General features: G+C 43.2%; 1 protein-coding gene across 8 annotated transcripts in view; it reads left to right on the forward strand.

Annotated features, from left to right (window-relative positions):
• The window catches only part of PPM1H (protein phosphatase, Mg2+/Mn2+ dependent 1H), a 348,124-nt gene that overhangs the window by 187,112 nt on the left and 136,432 nt on the right, over positions 1-24,580 (forward strand). For all 8 annotated transcript variants that reach the window (XM_030939327.1, XM_030939326.1, XM_010381118.2 and 5 more), the window contains exons 5-6: positions 4,981-5,065; positions 24,367-24,485. In XM_030939327.1, coding sequence (XP_030795187.1) covers positions 4,981-5,065; positions 24,367-24,485 — 204 coding nt within the window. The remainder of the gene's footprint in view (positions 1-4,980; positions 5,066-24,366; positions 24,486-24,580) is intronic.

The following is a 24,580-nucleotide window of genomic DNA, read 5'->3' on the forward strand; positions in this document are numbered from 1 at the left end:
CTGCAGCTTTAAAGGCATTTCTCTACTTTACTGATTGTTTAGTGTGAGATTTGTCAGCTTTCACATGCACTCCGTTCCCTTTGAAACCCCTTTCCTCTCATTGCCCTCCTCCAGATTGGAGACCAGCACTCTGACAAATTGATCCCAAGATCAGAGGGATGAAAGACAGAAAGATCAAAAGGAAGCAAGGATCACATAGGAAGAGGCATCGCGATGTAGGCACTGGGAATGCTGGCAGTCAAACATGCTGTCATCTTTAATCCATGGATGCCTCTTAAAGGAAGAGCTTGGTAGTTCAAATGGAAGTGAAAAAATGTTCTGTACATAGATGGGTTTGGATATAATTATCTATTTAAGAAAGTAATAAACTAGGCTTGCCCTGGCAGTCATATTGTAATAGAATGCAGATACCTCACTGTGTGTGAATTTGAAATTAAAAAGCAAAGTAAACATGGTGGACTGCTACCATTGCTGCCCTCTCCCCCTCCCTTGCCCACAAAGGAGAGAGGCGCTGCCTTGTTCCCCCTTCTATTTCAAGGCACTTCTCGGTGGCGACTCAGCCAGAACATTGTCCTCTTAGGTCTGCTATCTTTTTGCAAAACCAACAAAAAGGCATATGGATTTTTAAGGGCTCAGACTATAAGTTATATAATGTTGCTACTAAGGAAAGTCTTACTTAGAGCCATCATTTCTGGATTCTTCTGTTCCTCCCAAGTCCAGCTCCCTTTTCATCTATTTAGCCACTTATCCATCAGCAAGCAGTTGTTGCACATCTGCCACGTGCTAGGCACTGAGCACTGGAGGTTCAGAGACAACAACATAGACTCTGCTTGGAAAATATCCGCTGGGTGGTTCAAGACAGCCATGGAAGCCAACAGTCATAGCAAGGACTGGTAAGGGTACAGCTAGGCATATGACACCACAGGGTCACAAAGAAGGGGCATGGAGGGTAGGCCAGGAGGACAACAGAAGGTGTTCTGAGCTGACTCAGAGAAATGGGCTGGCCATGAGAAGGGAGAAGCAGATGTGAAGGGAGTAGCAAGAATGAGGTTAAAGCGAGAAATACAGGCAAGAACCAGATAACAAAGGAAACTGGAAAAGCTGGGAAGCCATCACAGGGCTTTAGGTAGGGGATGTGGCACGATGAGAGCAGCGCTTTAACATCACCTTTGTGACTCTATGAAGCACGGGGCACAGGAGGGCAGAACAGGGGCTGAGGAAGCAGTGGAGAGCTCCTGAGTCATGCAGATAAGCTCTGATGGAAACCAGAACCAAGGCACTACCAAGAGTAAAGAAAGAGAGGGATTCTTGTGCTGCTGAGGAGGTGAAATCTACACGCCTGGGTGCCTATTTGGACATGTGGGGTGAGAAAAGGGAGGAGTCTAGAATGGCTGTCTATCTTCTGAGACAAGCAACTGGGTGGAAAATTGTGTTGTTCCCGGAGACAGAGAATACTAGAAGACAGATTTGGGAGGGGGCTGGGGACAGGAACATTAATTTTGTATCTTATTAAGTATGAAATGCCAGTGAATATATTGAAGTGGATATATCTGTTGGCAGTTGGCTGTTCCAGGCCGAGCACAACAGAGATGTGTGGGCTAGATAGGTTGTCTGGACTCACCAGCGTATGTTGTTGTTGAAGCTATTTATCCATTCAGTAAATATTAAGAGTATACATTCAGGGCTATCTGTGAGCATGCAACCTGCGCACCACACAAGGCCCTGCTCTCAGAAGGACCTCACATTTGGTGTAATGCTCTGCTGTGGCTGTCTTGAAATTCTCCATTTTTTTATCAGGGGGCCCTGTGTTTTTATTTTGCACTGGACCCTGAAATTACATAGCACTGCCTACAATGGCCTGGCACTGGTTGCAATAGTAGGGCTGCAGTGTTAAGACAGGCATGGTTCTTGTCCAGCTTACACGCTAGCATGGAAAGCAGATAGTTAAGTAATCAATTATAAAATATGATGAGTTCTGTATTAAGAGAGGGACCAGGCTAAGGGAACACTTATGGAGGGATAGTGATCTAACCCAACCTCACCTAACCTTGGTGGCTGAGGAGTTAGGGAATGAGAGCACCCAGGGAGAATAGTGAGACAGAATCCTAGTCCACAACACCAAAGAAGGGATGGAGAAGTCGAAGAGAGAATGTCCTGGGAGTTAGGAGGGAAACCAGGAGAAGTTGTATCCCTGGTGCCAGGGTTAGGAGACAGTCAGATGCTGCCTGGGAGATCAGAACCATGACATGCCAAAGGGATGTAGCAACAAAAGGGCCGTTTGTTGACTCAGGTGACAGTAGCTGGGTGTAGAGGAAGGCAAGAAGTTAATTTACTTCTGTTTAAGGGATCCATGCGAGGTGAGGAAGTAGATAGACCCTGAATGTAGATTATCATCAATTTATGAAGCGTAGGTTCTTAGGAAAGAAAAATGGACTTTTCAAAGGTGGAGTTTGGATTAGGAGAGTATCATCTGTTTGGTTTTGGTTTTGCTTTGATTTTAAACAGAATGCTGTAGCATGGTTTTGTTCTATGGGCAGAGATCCAGTGGAAAGAGAGGTCAGAAATACAGGAGTGGGAATAACTCACATTGGGAGAACCCCATGTGGGAAGTGACAGACAAACTATGGTCGGGAAGAGAAGAGGAAAAGATGGCTGAGGAGCAGTGAATGTCTTGCTGAAGGCCCCTCTTTCCTCTGTAAAATCACCCCATGTGACTTGGTTAAATGAGCATCTGCTTTTTAGTTCTTTTCTCTTCCTGCCTCAAATTCAAGGAACAGTTTCTTCTGAGTTCTTTCATCTGCTCTTCTAGTCAACAAACATTCAGTGGTCCCCTGCTCTGTGACAGGCATGACCTAAGTCTTTGGAGTCACCAGGCCCCTGAGCTCCTGACACTCAGTTCCTAGAGGAGCTGCTTTCATGGCCTGATTGGGCATGCTGGCTCTTCCTAGTCCACGCCTGGGAATTCAACTGCAATTCAGGGCCTGTGCAGAAAAACAGGAAAAAGTTAAGAGTAGCTTTAGGTAAAATCTTGAAAGAGGAGATTACCTTTGGAATTTATCACATAATAACTTTCACTCCAGCTCCCCGGATTCTCAGGGGCCCTCTAGATCCTGTAAGATTAGGCCCAAACCTAGAATTTCCTGACCCTGCCCCCTTCAAATTCTCCTGTGTTTCTCCATCCTGTCAAAACTCCTACTCCCTTATTATAGTCATACTCACCTGGTAATTAGAACAAAGACCATTGGAATTAATTCACGCTGATCTGTGAATGGTGGATAACACCTTAGTGGGGGTGGGGTAATAGTGATTGCATTTTCCAAGTGGTTCTTTTTTATAAGAAGGGATCTTTAACTTGTCATATTTCAGACAGCATAATAAAAGTGATAGGGAGTATTCGAAGAGGCCTCATCTTCTAACAGTCAGTTCCCCTAAACTTTTCCATTTTCTCACAGCTTCCACTGTTTTTTTTGTTTTGTTTTGTTTTGTTTGTTTGTTTGTTTTTGCCTAGAGTCATAAGTTCTCTAAAGCCCCTAAGATTTTTGTCATCATTCCTTCCCTTCCTGGACGTACCCCCTACCCTTTCCTGTTTCTATGACAGCAGCAACTAGGGCACAGGTGGTGAGGGGTTGGGGATGGGGTCATGACAGCTGCAGCAATTTATAGGGATTGTTTCCAAGTCAGGGACTGCCTCTGCATTGGGAGGGAGGGATGTCCAGAGGCCTCTTGGCACAAATAATGCAGCCTCCCTAGAATGAAGGAGGCATCCACTCAGATCTGAGCTGATCGAAGGCATTTCCCATGTTGGTGGCTCCTCACTGAGAAGCATGTCAGGTCTCAGGTCTCTAGCTCCCTGATGCCTGGGAGCAGTTGGGTTCATATAGAATGCAATTCCCCAAGCCACTTCCATTTGTTGTAGAAATGACAACATTCTGCCACAACCGATCGATAGCTGCAAAGTGGCTGTCAGGAACCACTTTGGAATCAGAAGGTCTGAGAACAGGAGGCACCGCTGGGAATAAGCCCAGAGAAGGTTGCTCATGGTTATCGATCCTGCAGCGTCGCCTGTAGACATCTGCTTCAGGGAATGCTGTTCCCTCAAAAGTCCTTGACTGGGCAATAGCTCTTAGATACATTTTTTTGGAGTGTATGAGTTTCCTGCGCCTTGAAATGAGTGGGTTTTTTGGGGGTTTTTTTTTTGTTTGTTTTTTTCCTGGACCCAGGATATCACCCTAGAAACTCAACAGTTTAGGCCACACATTCTCAGATTTTGATGTGCTTATGAATCACCAGGGGATCTTATTACAATGCAGATTCTGATACAGTAAGTTGGGTGGAACCTGAGATTCTGCATTTCTTACAAGCTCCCAGGTGAAGCCAATGCTGCTGGCCCACAGGATCATTTGAGTAACAGGGATCTGGAGCTGCACTGTCAAATACATTCAACACTAGCCATGTGTCACTGCTTAAACTTAAAGCTACATTCATTAAACTTCAATAAAATGAAAAATTCAGTTCCTTGCCTGCACTAACCACAATTTAAGTGCTTAGTACCCACATGTGGCTAGTGCCTGCCATATTGGACTGCACAGACAAAAACATGATCACAGAAGGTGCTATTGGATAACCCTGGGCTAGAGCAGGACTCTGTTGCATCATTCATTCATTCATCCATCCATCCATCCATTTATTCACTGAGCATTTGTTATGTGCAAAGAAGTATGCTTGGTGCTGGAGCATTGAGGCACACTTCCAACTAGCAGAAAACGTAAACATAAGCTGACTAGAATGCAATGCACTTAAAAGAGAGATGCCTCTCATGTGGTGAGGGATCCAGAGCTGGGAATGGTGAACCCTGCCATGCAAGTGGGAGAACAGAAACATCTCTTGGCATTTCATGTGTGATCTGAACCAAGCAATGGTTGTGACAGAATTGGAGCATTTATGAGATTGGCTACTGACAATGCATTTTCACCATTTCAGGGCCATAATCGTCAGAAACGGAGAAATTATCCCCATGTCTTCAGAATTTACCCCCGAGACGGAGCGCCAGCGACTTCAGTACCTGGTAAGCGTCATCTAGGCTTGGCAGAGGGCAGTGGCATCAGGGATGGCATCGGAGCTGTTCTGGAGGAACACGTTGCTACTGACATGGGAGCAGGCTCACTGCATTCAAATGACATATGGTATTAACTTCCCCCCACACACCTTCTGGATCACACATCCTGGCTTCGTGTGTGACGACACACTCCACCTCCGTGAATTTATTATTGTGGCTGATTTTCTCCCATCTGTGACCAGTTGAAAACATGGTGTGCTCTGGTTTTTTTTTTTTTTTTTTTAATGGCTTCTTATGTACAATGTGAGATGCAGTTTCGAAAAACACAGATACCTTCTTCCATGGCCTGCTACTCACTTTAACTCAAACAGGGAACTTGGTCTGATTCCGTCGTGAGGAAGAATCTGCCGATACGGCAGCTCTAAGGTCTCTGCAGACACGCCACTACTTCATGCTCAGGTATGAAGTCTTACAGGCCCTTTGGGAAAGGTGCAGGTGTCAGAAAATCTGTTTCTATCCTGAAAGTAAGTTCTCTATGTAGATTATTCTCTTTGGAATGAAATTATGAGCGGACTCAGTTTTCTGGGAAACAGAATAGACTCACTTCCTTGTCTTCAAATTCCAGGAGTAGGCCGGGCGCAGTGGCTCAAGCCTGTAATCCCAGCACTTTGGGAGGCCGAGACGGGCGGATCACGAGGTCAGGAGTTCGAGACCATCCTGGCGAACACGGTGAAACCCCGTCTCTACTAAAAAATACAAAAACTAGCCGGGCGAGGTGGTGGCGCCTGTAGTCCCAGCTACTCGGGAGGCTGAGGCAGGAGAATGGCGTAAACCCAGGAGGCAGAGCTTGCAGTGAGCTGAGATCCGGCCACTGCACTCCAGCCTGGGCGACAGAGCGAGACTCCGTCTCAAAAAAAAAAAAAAAAAAAAAAAAAAAAAATTCCAGGAGTAAGGGTATTAGGCTTAGAATCTCAGTTTAAAGTGACTCTGGTAATCATCCCAGGTGACTTTGGGGCAGATACCTCTAGGGACTAACCCTGTGAATCGTACTTCTGTGGATGAAATATTTTCTTGCCAACTGGATTTCTTTGTAGACAACACAGCTAAAATAGTGCCCATCTGCTCTTAGGAAAGAATTGATCCAGGCTACTCAAAAAGGACTTTGTTCGCGTCTCTGCATTTCAGTATGTGTGGTCAGGATTTAATTAATTTGATTGATTTAGAAAGTAACTCTGCACTTTCCCTCCATTCCATGTCTGTGTTTTCGTTCGTTTTATTCTATGAACTGTGTCGCTTTAACTACTTATTTGGTGTATAAGATAGCAGGAATCCAAAATGATTGTAAAAACAGTACTTCAGTCTTTCACCTACTGTTGCTTTCTAACCTTTGTGGTGGTGTCCTAAGCTGATAAACTTGCAACCACTACTAGGGAATCCAGGCTTCAGACCTCATCATTTTCTTTGGTAGTCTAGGCCAGTGGAAGGGACCCCACCGCAACCAACAGATCTTCATTCTGGCCCCAGCTGTGTTACCAGCTGGATAGTTTTGCGCAAGTTTCTTAACCTTTCCTGACCTCGGTTTATCACTTGTGAAATGGAGAGCTAGATGATAGGGTCACCAAGGGCCTTTGAGCTGCAAGGGTCCCTCCAAGTAGAATTAATTATAACTGGCCTCTCTGCCACCTGTCTGACTTTGTCCACTCTATTCCGCAAGGCTATCCAAGTGACCTTATTATGCACCTTGTCACTCCCTTGTCTAAAAGCCTTTGGCTCCCCACAATTTACAGGATGCAGACTGCCCTTCTTGGCCGTCCTGAAATCCTGGCCCCTGCCCACATCTCCAGTCCTATCTCAATCTTGCTACCACCACGACTGCCACCAGGCATCCCATGCTCTAGCCACAGAGAGCTACCTTCTATTTCCAGGACATATCATGATTTCTCTGATCTCTCACCCCCATGCCTTTGGAAGTATGGTCTGCCTGGATGGCCTTGTCTTTCTTTTCTGTCAGGAAAACTCCTTTTCATTCTTTGAGACCCCAGCACAAATGTCACTTCTTCTGCAAAGTGTCCCCTAACCCTCCTAAGGAGTCAGTCCCCAGTGCTTGTACCACAGCATGCACATCCCTGTAGTGTGGCTCTCAGTGTGTGGTGTTGCTTGTTCAGGTCTCTCCCTCTCTTCAGACTGAGTTCTGGAGGGCAGGCCACTTACCTTAGTCACCTCATATTGCCAGTATTCAACATAGCCCCTAGCACAGAGGAGATATGGAATCAGTATCTGTTTACTGAATGAAAGATTAAAAACAGGCTGAGCACAGTGGCTCACGCCTGTAGCACTTTGGAAGGCTAAAGTGGGAGGATCGCTTGAGACCAGGAGTTCAAGACCAGTCTGAGCAACATGGCAAAATGCTGTCTCTACAAAACAAATCCAAAAAAAAAAAAAAATTAGCCAGGCATGGTGGTGTGTGCCTGTAGTCCCAGCTACTCAGGAGGCTGAAGTGGGAGGATCTCTTGAGCCCAGGAGGCAGAGGTTGCAGTGAACCGAGACTGCACCACTGCACTCCTGGGGCAGCCGGGGTGACAGAGTGAGACCTTGTCTCTTTAAAAAAAAAAAAAGATTAAAAACAATATTCATATTGCCTTCTAGATTATTACCAAACAGTCCTTTCTCTTCTGCCCTCCACCCAAACATTTCACAGCAGAGTATGAAGTCTTTGCCTCCCTTGCCTCTGTTATACCCTATCTTCATCACCTCCCATTGTGTTTTTGTTTTTTGTTTTGAGACAGGGTCTCACTCTGTCGTCCAGTCTAGATTATAGTAGCACAACCATGGCTTACCGTGGCCTCAACATTCTAGGCCCAAGCAATCCTCATACCTCAGCCTCTGTTTAGCTAGGACTGCAGTTGCGCCACCATGCCTGGCTAATTATTTTTTTCTTTTGTAGAGATGGGGGTCTCACCATGTTGCCAGGGCTAGTCTTAAACTCCTGGGCTCGAGCAGTCCTCTCACCTCAGCCTCCCAAATTGCTGGGGGTTATAAGCGTGAGCCACCATGCACAGCCCACCTCCTGCTCTTTACTAAAACCCATTCCCTATTCAGGTTGCTGTTTTCCTATGAGAGGCAATGAATAATAAGTTAACTTTTTGCACTTTCTGTTTTAAAATGATTTCATCTTTTCATGTTACAAGAATGGACCTGGGAGGTTAACTTGGTTGGGGGAAGTATAGGAATGCTGACATTTTCAGATTCCCAAATGTCAGCAGTATATTTTGGGATGGCTGAAATAAGATGCATGTGGCTTCAGATCTCAGCTTTGTCACGTAAGTGTATGTAATTTCCACAGGGAACTTCAATGACTCCCTATTTCTTCATCAGTAATGGGATAGAAAACTTCAGAAGGCTGTGTAAGGACTAATCCAGGCCGTACTGTTTTGTGACGTCCAGTACTACTCATTGAGCTATTGTCTGAGGAATTAAAGTCTTACCACTACAAACCTGTCTTCATCTGTTTGGGCTGCTGTAGCGAAATACCATAAACTGGGTAGTTGACAAACAACAGAATTAATTTCTCACAGATTTGGAGGCTGAGAAGTCTAACATCAAGGTGCTGGTAGAGTCAAGGTCTGGTGAGGGCTCTACTTCCTGGTTTGTAGACGACCATCTTTTTTTTAAAACAAAAAACAAACAAAAAAAAAACTTCACGTGACAGAAGGGACAAGAATGCTCCCTGGAGCCTCTTTTTTTGTTGTTTTGTTGTTGTTGTTGTTGTTTTTTTGAGATGGAGTCTTGCTCTGTCACCCAGGCTGGAGTGCAGTGGCACGATCTCAGCTCACTGCAACCTCTGCCTCCTGGGTTCATGCCATTCTCCTGCCTCAGCCTCCCAAGAAGCTGGGACTACAGGTGCCCACCACCACATCCGGCTAATTTTTTGTATTTTTAGTAGAGACGGGGTTTCACCATGTTAGCCAGGATGGTCTCCATCTCCTGACCTCCTGATCTGCCCGCCTCGGCCTCCTGAAGTGCTGGGATTACAGGCGTGAGCCACCATGCCCAGCCTTGGAGCCTGTTTTATAAGGGCACTAATCCCATTTATGAGGGCTCTACCCGTATGACCTAATCACTTCCCAAAGGCACCACATCTAAATACCATCACACTGGGGATCTGGCTTCAACATGTGAGTTTTGGGGAGATACATTCAGTCTGTAGCAAAAATCCCACTGGCCTGCAAACCAGGATAATTTTTTTCTCGTTTTTATTTAAGAGCCATTTCCTTTTTTTTATTTTATTTATTTTTATTATACTTTAAGTTCTAGGGTACATGTGCATAACGTGCAGGTTTGTTACATATGTATATTTGTGCCATGTTGGTGTGCTGCACCCATCAACTCGTCAGCACCCATCAATTCATCATTTATATCATGTATAACTCCCCGATGCAATCCCTCCCCCCTCCCCCCTCCCCATCATATGCCCCAGTGTGTGATGTTCCCCTTCCCGAGTCCAAGTGATCTCATTGTTCAGTTCCCACCTATGAGTGAGAACATGCGGTGTTTGGTTTTCTCTTCTTGTGATAGTTTGCTAAGAATGATGGTTTCCAGCTGCATCCATGTCCCTACAAAGGACGCAAACTCATCCTTTTTTATGGCTGCATAGTATTCCATGGTGTATATGTGCCACATTTTCTTAATCCAGTCTGTCACGGATGGACATTTGGGTTGATTCCAAGTCTTTGCTATTGTGAATAGTGCTGCAATAAACATACGTGTGCATGTGTCTTTGTAGTAGAATAATTTATAATCCTTTGGGTATATACCCAGTAGTGGGATGGCTGGGTCATATGGTACATCTAGTTCTAGATCCTTGAGGAATTGCCATACTGTTTTCCATAATGGTTGAACTAGTTTACAATCCCACCAACAGTGTAAAAGTGTTCCTATTTCTCCACATCCTCTCCAACACCTGTTGTTTCCTGATTTTTTAATGATTGCCATTCTAACTGGTGTGAGATGGTATCTCATTTTGGTTTTGATTTGCATCTCTCTGATGGCCAGTGATGATGAGCATTTTTTCATGTGTCTGTTGGCTGTATGAATGTCTTCTTTTGAGAAATGTCTGTTCATATCCTTTGCCCACTTTTTGATGGGGTTGTTTGTTTTTTTCTTGTAAATTTGTTTGAGTTCTTTGTAGATTCTGGATATTAGCCCTTTGTCAGATGAGTAGATTGCAAAAATTTTCTCCCATTCTGTAGGTTGCCTGCTCACTCTGGTGGTAGTTTCTTTTGCTGTGCAGAAGCTCTTTAGTTTAATGAGATCCCATTTGTCAATTTTGGCTTTTGCTGCCATTGCTTTTGGTGTTTTAGACATGAAGTCCTTGCCCATGCCTATGTCCTGAATGGTACTACCTAGGATTTTCTTCTAGGGTTTTTATGGTATTAGGTCTAACATTTAAGTCTCTAATCCATCTTGAATTAATCTTCGTATAAGGAGTAAGGAAAGGATCCAGTTTCAGCTTTCTACTTATGGCTAGCCAATTTTCCCAGCACCATTTATTAAATAGGGAATCCTTTCCCCATTTCTTGTTTCTCTCAGGTTTGTCAAAGATCAGATGGCTGTAGATGTGTGGTATTATTTCTGAGGACTCTGTTCTGTTCCATTGGTCTATATCTCTGTTTTGGTACCAGTACCATGCTGTTTTGGTAAGAGCCATTTCTAACGTTGCTAAGATTAATGCATAATTTGGTGTCGCTCTTGAATACTCAGTGTGGACACTATTAATTCACAGAACCGAATCTAATGTCTGAATTTCTAAAAGGTGAGAACGCTGTCCATATCCTTTTTAATCCTTACTCCTAAATCAAATGGGTTGCTCCAGTTTATAACTAAAAACATTTCTCCTCAGACATCAGGAGTTTAAATGATCAGAACATAAAATACCCTGAGTTAGAATACTCATAGCATAAAATAATCTAATGGTGAAATCTTTATGGTAAAATATTTGAGGGAATTAGAGATTAACAGTGTAAAATCTTGAAAATAGTATTGGCCAGGCACAGTGGCTCACACCTGTAATCCTAGCACTTTGAGAGGCCAAGGTGGGCAGATCACAAGGTCAGGAGTTCGAGACCAGCCTGGCCAACATGGTGAAACCCCGTCTCTACTAAAAAAACCAAAAAAATTTAGCTGGGTGTGGTGGCATGCACCTGTAATCCCCGCTACTCAAGAGGCTGAGGCAGGAGAATTGCTTGAACCCAGGAGGCGGAGGTTGCAGTAAGCTGAGATCGTGCCACTGCAACTCCAGCCTGGGCAACAGAGCAAGACTTTACCTTGGTGGGGAGAGGGGTGGAGAAAATAGTATCAACTTTGAGAGGAAAATAGGAGTGTGATGTGGATTTCTCCCAGCCCAGCCCAGTCATGAGTCATGCGACCTCTAGCTTCCCCTCACACTATGTCTCTGAATCTCCTTTCTACCTGAATGAAATGGGTAGCAATACTTCCTTTTAGGTACTCATAGCATGCTCAGAAATTAAAATGAAAAGTAATTGCATGGTAATATAAAATACAATATACTGTGTTATAATTTTAAATGCATGTAATCCTACTGATTCATTATTTTAAACATTCATTCCCTTGACTGATTACAAAATAGTTCAGTACAATGATAGTTGTATCATCTTCTTTACGAGGCCTCACCAGTTAGTAGTCACTGAAAAATAAACAGTGTATTCCTTCTTCTTAGGCCAAATCAAATTTTATTTTTTGGGTATATGAAGAAACATCTATGATAGAGTCATTAAAACTTCTGGGTCCCTAGCCACTTGCATTGAGCAGATGTCTGCGGTCCGGGTCTGTTTGACTTGTAGAAATGGTTAATGCTTTTCTTGCTAGTGGAGAAGGTGATCAGAGTCCTTTCTACATGAAGCATTTTGATCCACATCGAAGAGGAATGTTCAGTGTTCTTGGTATGCACAGTCTGGACATTCGGGGATTATAGAACTGGAAGCAGATTACAAGATGATGGATGTGGCAGGCACATTAATTTTGTTTGGTCTTGCATTCTGACCTCAGAGGGCCCTTCATGCGGCTCTCTGGGTAATGTGAACTTTGTTTCATAGATTCCCAGGCAGGGTGATTAATTGAGCAGGCTTGAGGGTTTGACGTGTTCACACGGAATGTGGCAGGTGTGTGATGAGGAGTTCAAGGGACGGGCACTCCTGCCCCAGTGCCAGGGAGAGCTGATGATCCTCAGTCGTGACTAACCCTTGCTCTTCTGTTGCTGGGTTTTGTTTTTAATGTTTCCAGGGTGGTTGAAATAAAATATTTAAGGGGCTTCACCAAGCTGGACAGAATGTTTTGGTAGAGTCAAGGCTCTGATAGGAGGGAAGGGGGTCTGGTTGATGGACATTTCACAACAGATTGTACTGCTCTGATGCTGTGACCTCAAGGAAATCACCCTACCTTTGCTTCAGGTCATAGCCAGAAATGGATTTCCCTCAGGAGACCTCCATAGCCCTGAGGTGTGAGAGTGATAGTTTTCCCTCCATTCTGCCGAGACATATTTATAAACACTGATTTGATTACATTAAGATGTGCCGGTGTCATCATATCTTCAAATAACGTCCTTCTGTCCTTGCAGAATAATCCAAGTTTGCAGCTGTTTTTCATCAAGGGCAATGTATAGAAGAGATGAACATGGGTTTCAAGTACACATTTGATGAACACAAGTGCAACATTATCTGAGGTGATTTCTTGCGATATCCTTGGAACTACCCCCAGCTCTCAACGCCGAGCCGGGTTCTGTTTGTCTACTGTTTCCCTGGTGCTGCTTGGCTCTCTGGGATTTTTCCTGCTCAAGAATTATCTCCAGAGAAGTATTCCTTAAGCCTGAACCTGCTCTGAAGACAGGAGGCTATAACTGGGGAGGTTCAAGTGTGCTGGTGGGTCAAAATGACAGGTGCACCCCCTTGTCATCCCACCTAACCTTGAGAGCAGGTGGCTAAACCCGGCAAGCCTGGCTTTATTCAAAAAGAGACAGTTTCACCATCTCTCTGCTTTGCTCCTTAGGAGAATGTCTGAGTCACTTAAAAAATCCACTCCAGTCCCACCTCCTTCCTCACTTAACCCCCTTTAGTAAAACGGCATATGAGGTTCAAATTTTCTCATTATAAAATGGCAAACTAAAAGCTATTGTGGCATTTTTTTCTATTTACAGTAGGTTCCCTGGATCATGTAGAAATTTAAAGGTGAACTTCTCTTAAAATCTTCATAAACCAGGCAGAATTTTATTCATATTCAGTTCTGTAATAGTTTATACATACAAGCTCGATTCTTGTTACTTTGAGATTTTTGACAACAAATTAAGACCCAGAGTTCTTTATGAAAGAATCCAACCTATATGTATTTGGATCTCAGCCATTTCACATTTTTTCTTCATTTTTTTTAACCCAAACCAAACTATTCTATTCCTGCACTGTAAATCAGGCAGCCAGCCTTGGCTCTGGAAAAGCTGTTTCATTTGACTATTAGCGTGACCGTTAGTGATCACCAGTGGCTTGGCTGACATTATTCATTTCATTTCATTCTTGACCTTAGACTTTCTATCTTGATAAATCATCTTGAATTGCAAGGCTTCCAATCCTATTCTCATATAATCTGATGAGATTTTCTCCCCCAAGGGCAAGAAAAAGGAGAGATTACTCAATTAAAAAAAAAAGATTTATATTATATACGGAAAATTCTCATTTCGATTACTTTCTCTCAAATGCTGTGAAGTCTGAATATTTAAAAAATTAATTAATGTGTAAGTGTTAGGTAGAGGATTCTAGTTTTTAGAGAACTTTACGGACGATTTTCTATCATGGAATCTGCCATCTCATTTATCTTATTTAACACATGAGTATTCTTATTTTTCACATTCTGCTGATGGGGTGGAAATTGGAACAACTCCTTTGAAAAAGAGTTTGGCAGTCTCCCTAAAGTTGAAAGTGCTGTGGTCCAGCAGTGTTACTCCTAAGTGTGTACCTAACAGAAATGTGTACGAATGTTCACTGAAAGACCAGAACGTGCATAGCAGCACTGTTTGTAATAGCTTAAATGGGAAACTATCTGAATGCCCTTGGAGACTAGAATGGGTAAATAAATAATGAAATAGTCACAGGATGGAATTAACGTACAGTACGGAGAATGAGCAAGTTGCAAAAGAGGGCATTCTGTAGGATTTCAGATGAAGCACAGAAACAGACAGGGCCAGTCTTGAAGTCGGAATAGTGCCCCTTTGGGGCAGTGGCAGTGATTGGATGGGGTCCTGATGATGGGGCGCTGGTCCCAGGGTGCTGGTAATGTTCTGTTTCTTGATCTGGATGCCAGCTACACAGGTGTGTTCAATTTGTGAAACTTCATCAGCTTGTATGCATATGAGAAGAGCACTTTACCACATATAATTCACTGCAAAGTTTCAGTAGTTTCGCTTTGTTTAACTCTATGTATCCTTTCTTTAACTGCACATTACCCTTTGCAGGAGGGGCCATCTTTGGTGCCGATGTCTGCACTCCTGCCTCCTCTCTGCCCTACTCTCCTCTCCTAGGAGTACCTCCAAGTGCTGTGCTGTCTCCCACTTCCCTGCCTTTGCTGTGGCCACACTTGCCCCCAGAGCTCTTGCCTGACCAACTCTTAAGCTCTTTTGCAGATTCTCTCTGATCCTCTTCAGTATGTGACCCACTGTGTTCCTTAGTCCCTGCGAATGGCTGCATTTCTGCCTGTGTGCTGTCCTCAGCCTCCCTCACTGGTGTGTGTAAGCTCTGAGCAGAGGGGCCTCTTTTTGTGTTCTTTGAGCCCCAAACCCTTGGCCCCTGATACTTAGCATATGTAAGGGCTGACATGTTAGTTGCATGAATTCCTTTGTCTGGATACCCAAAGCCCTGGGACAGTCTCCTTGACTGACACTACTCACTGGCCAGCTGACCACAAAGCAACAGGAAAAAAAAAATGATCAAAAGGAGGAAGAAAATGAGGAAGCATTTTGTATTCCCTAGCATGCAATTTGGAGTAACCTCAAAGCCCCATCTTTGTGTCCACTGAAAGGCTGGTGCTCAGCCCTCCACTGGAGCCCTGGTCACCTTAGACTCCTCCCATAACCAGGTCTAGTTTCCCTCCCTGGGGTCTGAGTTCTCTGCTTCCAGCTACTCTTTTCTCCTTGCCCTGCTGAGGTGCTCAAAACTCTCCCTGAGCCCAGGAAGGTGGAGCTGAGGGCCATGTGCTCTAGAGTGAGACAGCCTTGGGTTCAGGTTGCTCACCTACTCTAGACTTCTGGCCTCCATCTTCCCTAGTGAGAGGCTTATTGGAAGGTTCTGGAAGGTGACTTTCCTTCAGGCTTGTTCCCTCCTGTTATGCCTCTATCCATCAGGTACTCAGAGACTTTCTTTGGGATGGAGTTGTTGCATTTTTCCACAGTGCAAACTCATCTCCCTTCTCTTCCTTTGAAACCAGTTTCTGCTCAGGACTAGAGAGGAGAGTGGCCATAAAAAGACATCCAATTCCCCTATTCCAACTCTGGTGTCCTGCCCTGACACAGTCGGTTATTCCAGCATCCTTTCCTGAGAGGTGTCCTTGTTCCTGGCCAGATATAACCATGTTTGTAAGTTTCCTTTTTTTAGCTGCTCAGATCACTAAGTGACGAGGATATGTCCTATTCTCTTTTTAACAAACCTGTGCTCTTTGGAGTCCCTAAGAGTCTTGGTTACCTGCCTTTGGTCTTGCTAGGGCAGAGGTTATCAAGCTTTCTCCCCCAGGTGATATTTGTGGCACACACATGAATTTGGGGTATACCTCCACCCTCTCCCCTCATGTAGTAGCATTCTGTTCTGTTTCCTTGAAGGAAAACCTCAAAATTTAGGATTAAAATGAAGGTACAAGAAGAGATCTTTTTTTTCTTTTTTATCACAGGGTGGGCTGGTACACTTTAAATTGCATTTTAAGGTTGGGCATGGTGGCTCATGCCTGTAATCCCAGCACTTTGGGATACCAAGGCAGGTGGATCACCTGAGGTCAGGAAGTTAAGACCAGCCCGGCCAACATGGTGAAACCCCGTCTTTACTAAAAATACCAAAATTAGCCAGGCATGGTGGCACATGCCTGTAGTCCCAGCTACTCAGGAGGCTGAGGTGGGAGAATCACTTGAACCCAGGAGGGTGACATTGCAGTGAGCCAGGATTGCATCACTGCACTCCAGCCTGGGCAGCAGAATAAGATTCCATCTCAAAAAATAATAATAATAATAATTGCATTTTAGTATCAACTGCTAATTTATAGGTTTCTCATCTGTAGGCTTATTAAGTAAAGAAGAGACATAGCATTATTATTTAGATATTCTTAGGATTTGTAAAATAACATCACAGGGTTTTAAACACCGCATGCAGCCATGCACATGTGTTTTTATGGGAAGACATCTATCAATTTATAAGAAGTTAACTAAATCTAAACTACGTGAGTCCAAGATGGTTTTTATACAATATGGGCCTCAGTTTTAACTTTTTCAAAAGATTGAAGGGTGTGTTATTTTATAGTTTAAATAATCACTAAGTTGTGATTGTGTAGAGCAGGTCAGAATGTTTTGCATTCATTCTTCTAGCAAATACTTATTTAGCACCTTTACTATGTTGCGTGCTATGCTAGGCACTGGGGTGTAGCTAAGATTTTAATAATGATGAACACATGGCCGGGCATGGTGGCTCATGCCTCTAATCCCAGCACTTTGGGAGGCTGAGGCAGGCGGATCACCTAAGACCAGGAGATCGAGACCAGCCTGGTCAACACGGCAAAATCCTGTCTCTACTAAAAATACAAAAATCAGCCGGACATGGTGGTGTGCACCTGTAATCCCAGCTACTCAGGAGGCTGAGGCAGGAGAATTGCTTGAACCCGGGAGGCGGAGGTTGCAGTGAGCTGAGATCACACCACTGCACTCTAGCCTGGGCAACAGAGCAAGACTCTGTCTCAAAAAATAAAAAAATAAAAATGATGAACACATTTAGGTGTAGCTGGTATTCTCATATACCCAATGGCTTATATGACTAACCTGCGTCACTATGCAGATGTTTCTAACATAAATAAATCCAAATAACATCACCAAAGAGAAAAGGTCAGAATGTATCCAGCATATCAGATAAATAAGGAATGTTTAGGAGACTATCCAGAATTTTTATTTTGCAGACAGAAGTGGGATGTTAATGTGAGTTTGCCCCTCTTGGATTTGGTCCACAATTTTAATAAACCAACATCCCTATGAAATGTGGCTTGGGAAGGGGCATTAATCATGTATATATATTTATGAACTGCTCAGTTTTGGACAATGGGGAGTAAACCATACCAAAATTGTCCATGCATCTTGTAAGTTTAAAGTTAGGAAATCGACCGGGCATGGTGGCTCACACCTGTAATCCCAGCACTTTGGGAGGCCAAGGCAGGTGAATCACCTGAGGTTAGGAGTTCTAGACCAGCCTGGTCAACATAGTGAAACCCTGTCTCTATTAAAAATACAAAAATTTGCTGGGCATGGTGGTGTACACCTATAATCCCAACTACTCGGGAGGCTGAGGCAGGAAAATTGCTTGAACCCAGAAGGCGGAGGTTTCAGTGAGCCAAGATCGTGCCATTGCACTCCAGCCTGAGTGACAAGAGTGAAACTCTGTCTCAAAGAAAAAAGTCAGGAAATTATTAGCAAACTGTCAAATTCCTGCCCCAACACTTTATAGACTTTGGGTTTATTGCTTATGGTAAATTCAAAGTGAAATCATTTTAAAGACTCAGGACTCCAGAATGCTGACTTGCGCAATGCTTCCAGAGGCACAGACCAGTACAAATGAAGTAATTCTGGCCAGTCATGGTCACCTGAATTCTGGGCAGGCCCTAAGAAGTTTCCAAATCCCCAAGTTGTTTGGCCATTCTGCTTTTGCCGACAAAACATATCTGTGCTGGCCTGATGGGAATCTGCAGCTTCCACATCCCCACATTGGAGCCAGGTCCCTGCCCTGGTTGCCTCTTCTCCAGGATTTTGACTTTCCCTAAAATTATTAGAACAAGAAGCAGTAACGCTTTTCTCAACAATCTTTTAAAACTTGCTTTAAACACTGGGTTCTCAAAAAACTAATTTTTAGAGGGTTTTCTTTTCAAATGAAAGTAATCTGTGTCCAGTGGTCAAAATATCCATGATTATGGGTACATTAAAAAGAAAACCCTCAGATAACCTTTTTTAATATTTTGATGACTGTACATGTGTAAACATGTGTGCATGTAAGACTATATATATAGACTTTTATGATTGCACAAAAAGATAGACTGACAAGCATAAATGTTTTCCTCTGAAAATCAACAGGTTTTTACAAATTGTGTGCAGCCATGTATTTTAGCATCTCATTTTTCATTAAGCAACCATATGTTTGCTCTGTTTGTACCAAGTTCTTGAGATGAGTTCCTTTAACACCATTAACTCCATAGGGTTTGACATATGCAACAGCAGTAGGTATTGAATGTGCTGGTAAGGAGGTGGGCGGTGATTTTTTAAAAAAGAGAGAGTGGCAAAAATACATCACAGGTACATATGGTGTACTTATAAATTATATGGTAAGCATGATTATGACAGAAAATGAATCATGCCACCTGTGCTGTGTCAGTTAGCAAGAGGGAAGAAAAATTAGAAGGATGGAGAAATCTAAGAGTGTGGCATCAGTATCAGTTGGGGGGCAAGTCTGACAGTATTTCCTCAGAACTAAGTCACCTGTTTGTTTGTTTTTTAACATATCTGAATTTTATATTTGATTTTTACTGCCAGCCAGGGGACAGACATGACATGTCATCTCCTGGACATACGTGAACGTTAAAAGGGCAGACACCTGCAGGGGTGGAAAAGATTTCCTCACCCATCACAAGGTCCCCCATAACAAAAGACAAGATAAGCAAGAGAAAACTTTACAAATCTCTTTAATATAAGTTTTACATGACACAGGAGACTTTATGAGAAATTGAAGACCTAAAGAAATAGGTAAACTTGTATATTTTTATGCTTAAGTTTGAGGAAGACTGGACAGTCATGGAGAAATATAATTGGAGAAAATGGGTATGATCTAATGGGAATAAACTGGGGAGAATTTAGCAAGGCTCTTTGTTCAGATTCTTCTGTATCCCTTTGTCTTCAGAGTTAAAGATGTTTCTTTCCTCTGGATATGGGGAGGGCACCTCTGGAATGAGAATCCTGTGACCTGCTTCAGGGGAGAGGGACAAGGGGAACTTGAGAGACTTTCCTGTTTCTGCTGTTTCCTCAAATGCCAAGGTGCCATATTTTGGGGTAGAATGACCTGAGTACCATCACACCAAACTTTTGTGGGATGGGTGTCCCGCAGCTTGGAAGAAAATCCTGCAGAGAAAAGTGAAGGGCTTGCTAAGCATCACTGGATCCAACTAATTGTGCAGAGGAGTTTGAGGAGGTGTGAATCAGACTTGTTTAGCCACATTCCTGAAGTGGGAGTCAGAAGTAAGCTGGCTCTAGATCATTGCAAAGCAGGCTTAAGAACTTCCGCACCCTTGGCTTTGAGGCTTCCAGTGCTGTGTGGATTATTTAAAAAATGCTGCGTCACTGTGCTCTCATGAAACACACTACACTTCTGTGTGGAAAATTATGAAAATTCATGATTCAGAGTTGAAAAATGATGAAAGCAGCTGGATTCTAAATGTAAAAGTTTTTGAAACCTTAGCCAACATACTTCACTTCTATATCCCTTATTAAATATATCCAATAGATAATAAAAATGTGTCTAGGTCTCAGTTGTTATGAAAAGGATAAAATTAAAATTTGAAATGTGAAGAAAGAATTATATATATTTTAATTGGCATCTTTTTTTTCTTTCCTAGAAGTAATAAAATGATGGTGCATCTAATGGCATATATGTTTGATGAAATATCATAGCCTGTTGTTATCCTGGGAGAAAGCAAGCAGTTTGTGGAAATCATGAAAGGCTCTGTGTGTGAAGGTGCCTCAGAGTGACACAATGTTTAAGACCCTTTCAAACCTGCACATCCTCAGAGGGAGAGGTTAGGTGGCCCCTGCAGTTATCAAAGCTGTTGAGGAGTTCCCAACTAACCCGCAGACATCTGCTTCAACAGATCTTCTGATACAGCCGCCCAGGCAAATGGATACCAGCCAAAAACAGTCCAAGTGTCCCTGGTTTAAAGCACCATCAAAGGGCCACTCATCCTCCTGTTAGGAGGCAAAGCACCTGAAATCTCCACACTTACCCTTGTATGGGCAGAAGAGATTTCTTACCCATTCATGGCTGATGCCCCTATAACAAAAGACAGATTAACAAAAGAAAAGCAAACAAATTGATTTAATATAAGCTTATGTCACACAGATGTCTTCAGAAATAAAGCCCCAAGGAGACAGGGCAAACTGTATTTTTAGGGACGGTCATACAGAAGTTTGATTAAAGGACATAAGAGTGTGATCTAATGGTAATAAACTCAGGAGTAGGGGTATTTATCAAGGCCTGTTTGTTCAGCGTCATCTTGGCATCCCTGTGTGATATTTCTTTCCTCTGGGTATGGTGCAGTGCCCCTCTGGAATCAGGTCTTAATGATCTATTTTCAGGGGAAGGTCAGCTAGGTCTCATGGCTTGCTTTAGAGGAGGAGTAAGGGGAATTCTTCCTAGTTTCTATGGCCTGCTTCTAGTTTCCTCAAATGCCCAGGTACCATTATTTGAGGTAGTGTGTCCGGAACACGCATCACCTTCTTAGACACAGGGTTTGTTAAGAAATGTGCTCAGGAATGTCCTTTGGATTCTTACCTATTTGTTAATAATACATATGTAATGCCACGTATCTGTATTTACACACACACAGAGCCTTAGTCTGTTTGGTGCTGCTATAACAATACTACAGGCGGAGTAATTTATAAAGAACAAAATTTATCACAGTTCTGGGGTCTGGGAAGCCCCCAGGATCAAGACACCAGCATCTGGTAAGGGCTTTTTTGCTCCATTTTCACATGGCAGAAGGTGGAAGGGCAGGAGAGTGAACTCCCTCTCACAAGCCCTTTTTCATAGCAGCATTAATTCACGAGGGCTCTACCTTCGTGGCCTAAACACCTCCCAAAAGTCCTGCCTCCCAACATTGTTGCATTAGGGGTTAAATTGCCAACACATGAATTTTAGGAGACACATTCAGACCATAACATGTTCATTTGTATACAGATGGTTCCCAACTTACTTTTTTTTTTTAAATCAGGGCAGCCTTCATTTTACAAAACAGAATGAAAGTGACGCTACTTTTTTTAAACTTTCTGATGTTGTGAAAGCAATATGCATTCAGTAGAAATCATACTTCAAATTGATTTTGAATTTTGATATTTTCCCAGGCTAGGGATGTGTGGTACGATACTCCCTTGTGATGCTGCGCAGTGGCAGTGAGCCAGCAGCTCCTAGTCAGCCACACAATCATGAGGGTGAACAACTTCCACTCTACAGTGGACTGTGTTGCCAGAAAATTTTGCCCAACTGTACGCTAATGTAAGTGTTCTGAGTACATTTAAGGTAGGCCAGGCTAAGCTCTGGTCAGTAGGATAGTTGTATGAAATGCATTTTGACTTACAATATTTTCAGATTCTGATGGGTTTATTAGGATGTAACCCCACTGTAAGCAGAGGAGCATCTGTATACATATGTATGTCTTCTACAAAGATCTGTGCGTATATGACCCAGCACTCACAAGTTCATGCACACACACATATTGTTTGAAGACCTACTTTTTTACACTTAACACAACTCTGTGTCATTGCATATTCTCTATAGTGTCATTGTAAGTGACGCCATAGAATTCTCTTGTTTGGATTTAGGCTAGTTTATTTAATGAGTTATTCATTCAATGATTTCTTCTAGTTATTTAATGTTATAAATGTCAGAGATATCCTTGTGCCCATACCGTGTGTGGCTCTGTGTGTGTGAGTTCTTTTAACAAGGTTTACTGATTCAGACTCTGCATGGTCTAAGTGCAAAGGATCACAGGCCTCTTATGGCCCCTTTACTATCTTTTGTTAAATTGTATGTGTAGGTTAAAGGCCCAACATATGGTTAGGATGAGGGTTATAACCATGATATTAAGCTCAGGCTCAAGATCCACCCAGTCTTGGGTGAATGACCTTGGGCTAGGTCTTAACCTCTCCGGGATGTAGTTTTCTCATTTGTCAATCAAGTCTGTGACTGATGCTTTGTAAAATTGTTGGGGAGTAAGATCAGGTGTATCAAGTGTCTGGTATGGGGCTGGCACATGGTAACCCCTAAGCCCATGTTAGTCCAGCTTGGATAGTGGGTCATATTCATGCTAATACAATCTCAAAGTTCTGAAACATCATAAAGGGCTTATAACAGATGCTGCTGTCCATTGACCACTTATGTCTTTGTTCCTTAGTTTTCACGGGTGGACCAAGATAAAAGAGGAATTAAATAGTATGTACCCAGTAGGCATGACTAGCTTCATGGGCCTGTGACTTGTGCGGTCGCACAGGGTGCTATGCTTAGTTTAATGCTCTGCTGTTCCTGTCTTGAAATTCTTAATTTTGAACACAGCCTTCCTCTTTCTGTTTTTCACTGGGCCCCACAAATGATGTAGCCAGTGTTGCCTGTAAGATTGTTAAGAGGGTGAAATGAGAACTCACAAAGCACTGAGTGTAGTACTCAGGATATAATAGGACTCAATAATCATTAGGTGACTATAATAATTTTTTGTAAGCAGAAACAACTAAGATAAGTATATTAATAGACATTACATGAAAACAGCAGTGTGAGATATATAATTAATCTCATTTACAGATAAACTGAGGCCCGAGAAATTAAATAACCTGCTAAAACCACATTGCTTATGAAAGCAGAGCTTGGATTCACACCCAAATTCGTCTCACCCAAAGCACCACTGTTGACCTGACCTATTAAGTGTTAGTTGCCTTCATTCCTTCCCAGGAGAACCTCTCTGTAAAACCCTGTATTTAAGCTTACTTGATACCCATAGCTACCGCAAGCCTTACTCCCAGCAGGATTTTCAGAACCCCTCAGAGTGATCCAGAATGTCCGCCAGACCCGGAAACTGTTGAGGCTACAGCAAACGGGAAGTACAGTTCTCCTGCTCACCCTTAGTCACCCTGTCTCATCCCATCCTGTCCTTTCCCCAAGCCTACCCAGAATTACTTGCTCAGAGTTCCATATCTGGGCATATATGACCAGCCTGGTGACAATATAGCTTGCTCCCTTTGGTTCCTGAAAAACTTAGCATCAGATGACTCATGTCTAACTAATACCTCCAGACCTTCATGAGAATCAGTGGGAGATCCACTGGCATTGCGTCCTGGCAAAGTAGCTGTAGGAGATGCCTACGACCCATATACTGAGGACCTGACCATCTGCCTGGTGGCAGGGATCCCTTGCTTTCCTACAGTGCCAGGCTGTGATTTGCTCTGCCCACTCTTTTCCCTGCCAGAAAAGAGAGAAGATCCATTCCACCACGCTGCTCAGAAGCAGGTGGACAGCTTCATGCGGGGAAGTTCTAGTGCAGGCCTGCTAGCGGTGTGTGGCCTCTGAGTAGAGAAGTTAATATGTGAGCATTGCATATGCTAGATTTGAATTTTGAATGTGACAATGAGACTGTTGTTTCAAAGCAATTCCCTAAGTGGCTGTTTGCTCAAGACTTTTGTAGTGTGAACAGAGATTTGGGGGAGGGGGAGAAGCCATCTGCTCCAGAATACTCTTCGAATGACACGATCAAATGACTGCAGAGCAAACTGGAGGGAGTCCAACAGAAAGTTCCCGTCTGCTGCATCCAGCCCCAACCAGCACTCGAGCCATTGTGTTTATGTGAAAGCTCACACGCAGGTTTCAAAGGCAAGGCCGTGATAACCAGGAATGTAAGTGAGATGAGTGTGGAAAAGGCCATGTCAGGGGAGCTTTCTCACCCTGTATCTCACCAATATACCATTTGAAAAACTAAAAAGCCAGGCTTCAGAGAGAAGCTCAGTCTTTTTTCCTGATGCCTTCAGCTATGCATTTGGTTACAATCAATGTATCAGATCAAATGAAAAAGTTGCATTCCTTTGTAAGTTCATTTTTATGTGCTCATCTTCTATTAGTGGTTAGACTCTGAAATCTATTTACTTAAAATATGAGGCAATTTTCTTGTTTTTAAAATATGGCCTGTCTCAATTTGCAAAGCATCCTTGATTCTTATTTTGTTTCTCTAAATACGTGTATGTATGTGTTTTTTCTTTTTCTTTTTGCTATTAGGCATTCATGCAGCCTCACTTGCTGGGAAATGAGTTCACACATTTGGAGTTTCCAAGGAGGGTACAGAGAAAGGAGCTTGGAAAGAAGATGCTCTACAGGGACTTTAATATGACAGGCTGGTAAGAACATGCCTTCCTCCGCCTCGGCACCACACAGTGTGTGTGAAGGAAGCATCACCACCATAAAAAGCCACTTACACAGTTTGGATCAGGAA

Source organism: Rhinopithecus roxellana, chromosome 10, assembly GCF_007565055.1.
Source record: "Rhinopithecus roxellana isolate Shanxi Qingling chromosome 10, ASM756505v1, whole genome shotgun sequence".
In the NCBI taxonomy this organism is placed as follows: Eukaryota; Metazoa; Chordata; class Mammalia; order Primates; family Cercopithecidae; genus Rhinopithecus; species Rhinopithecus roxellana.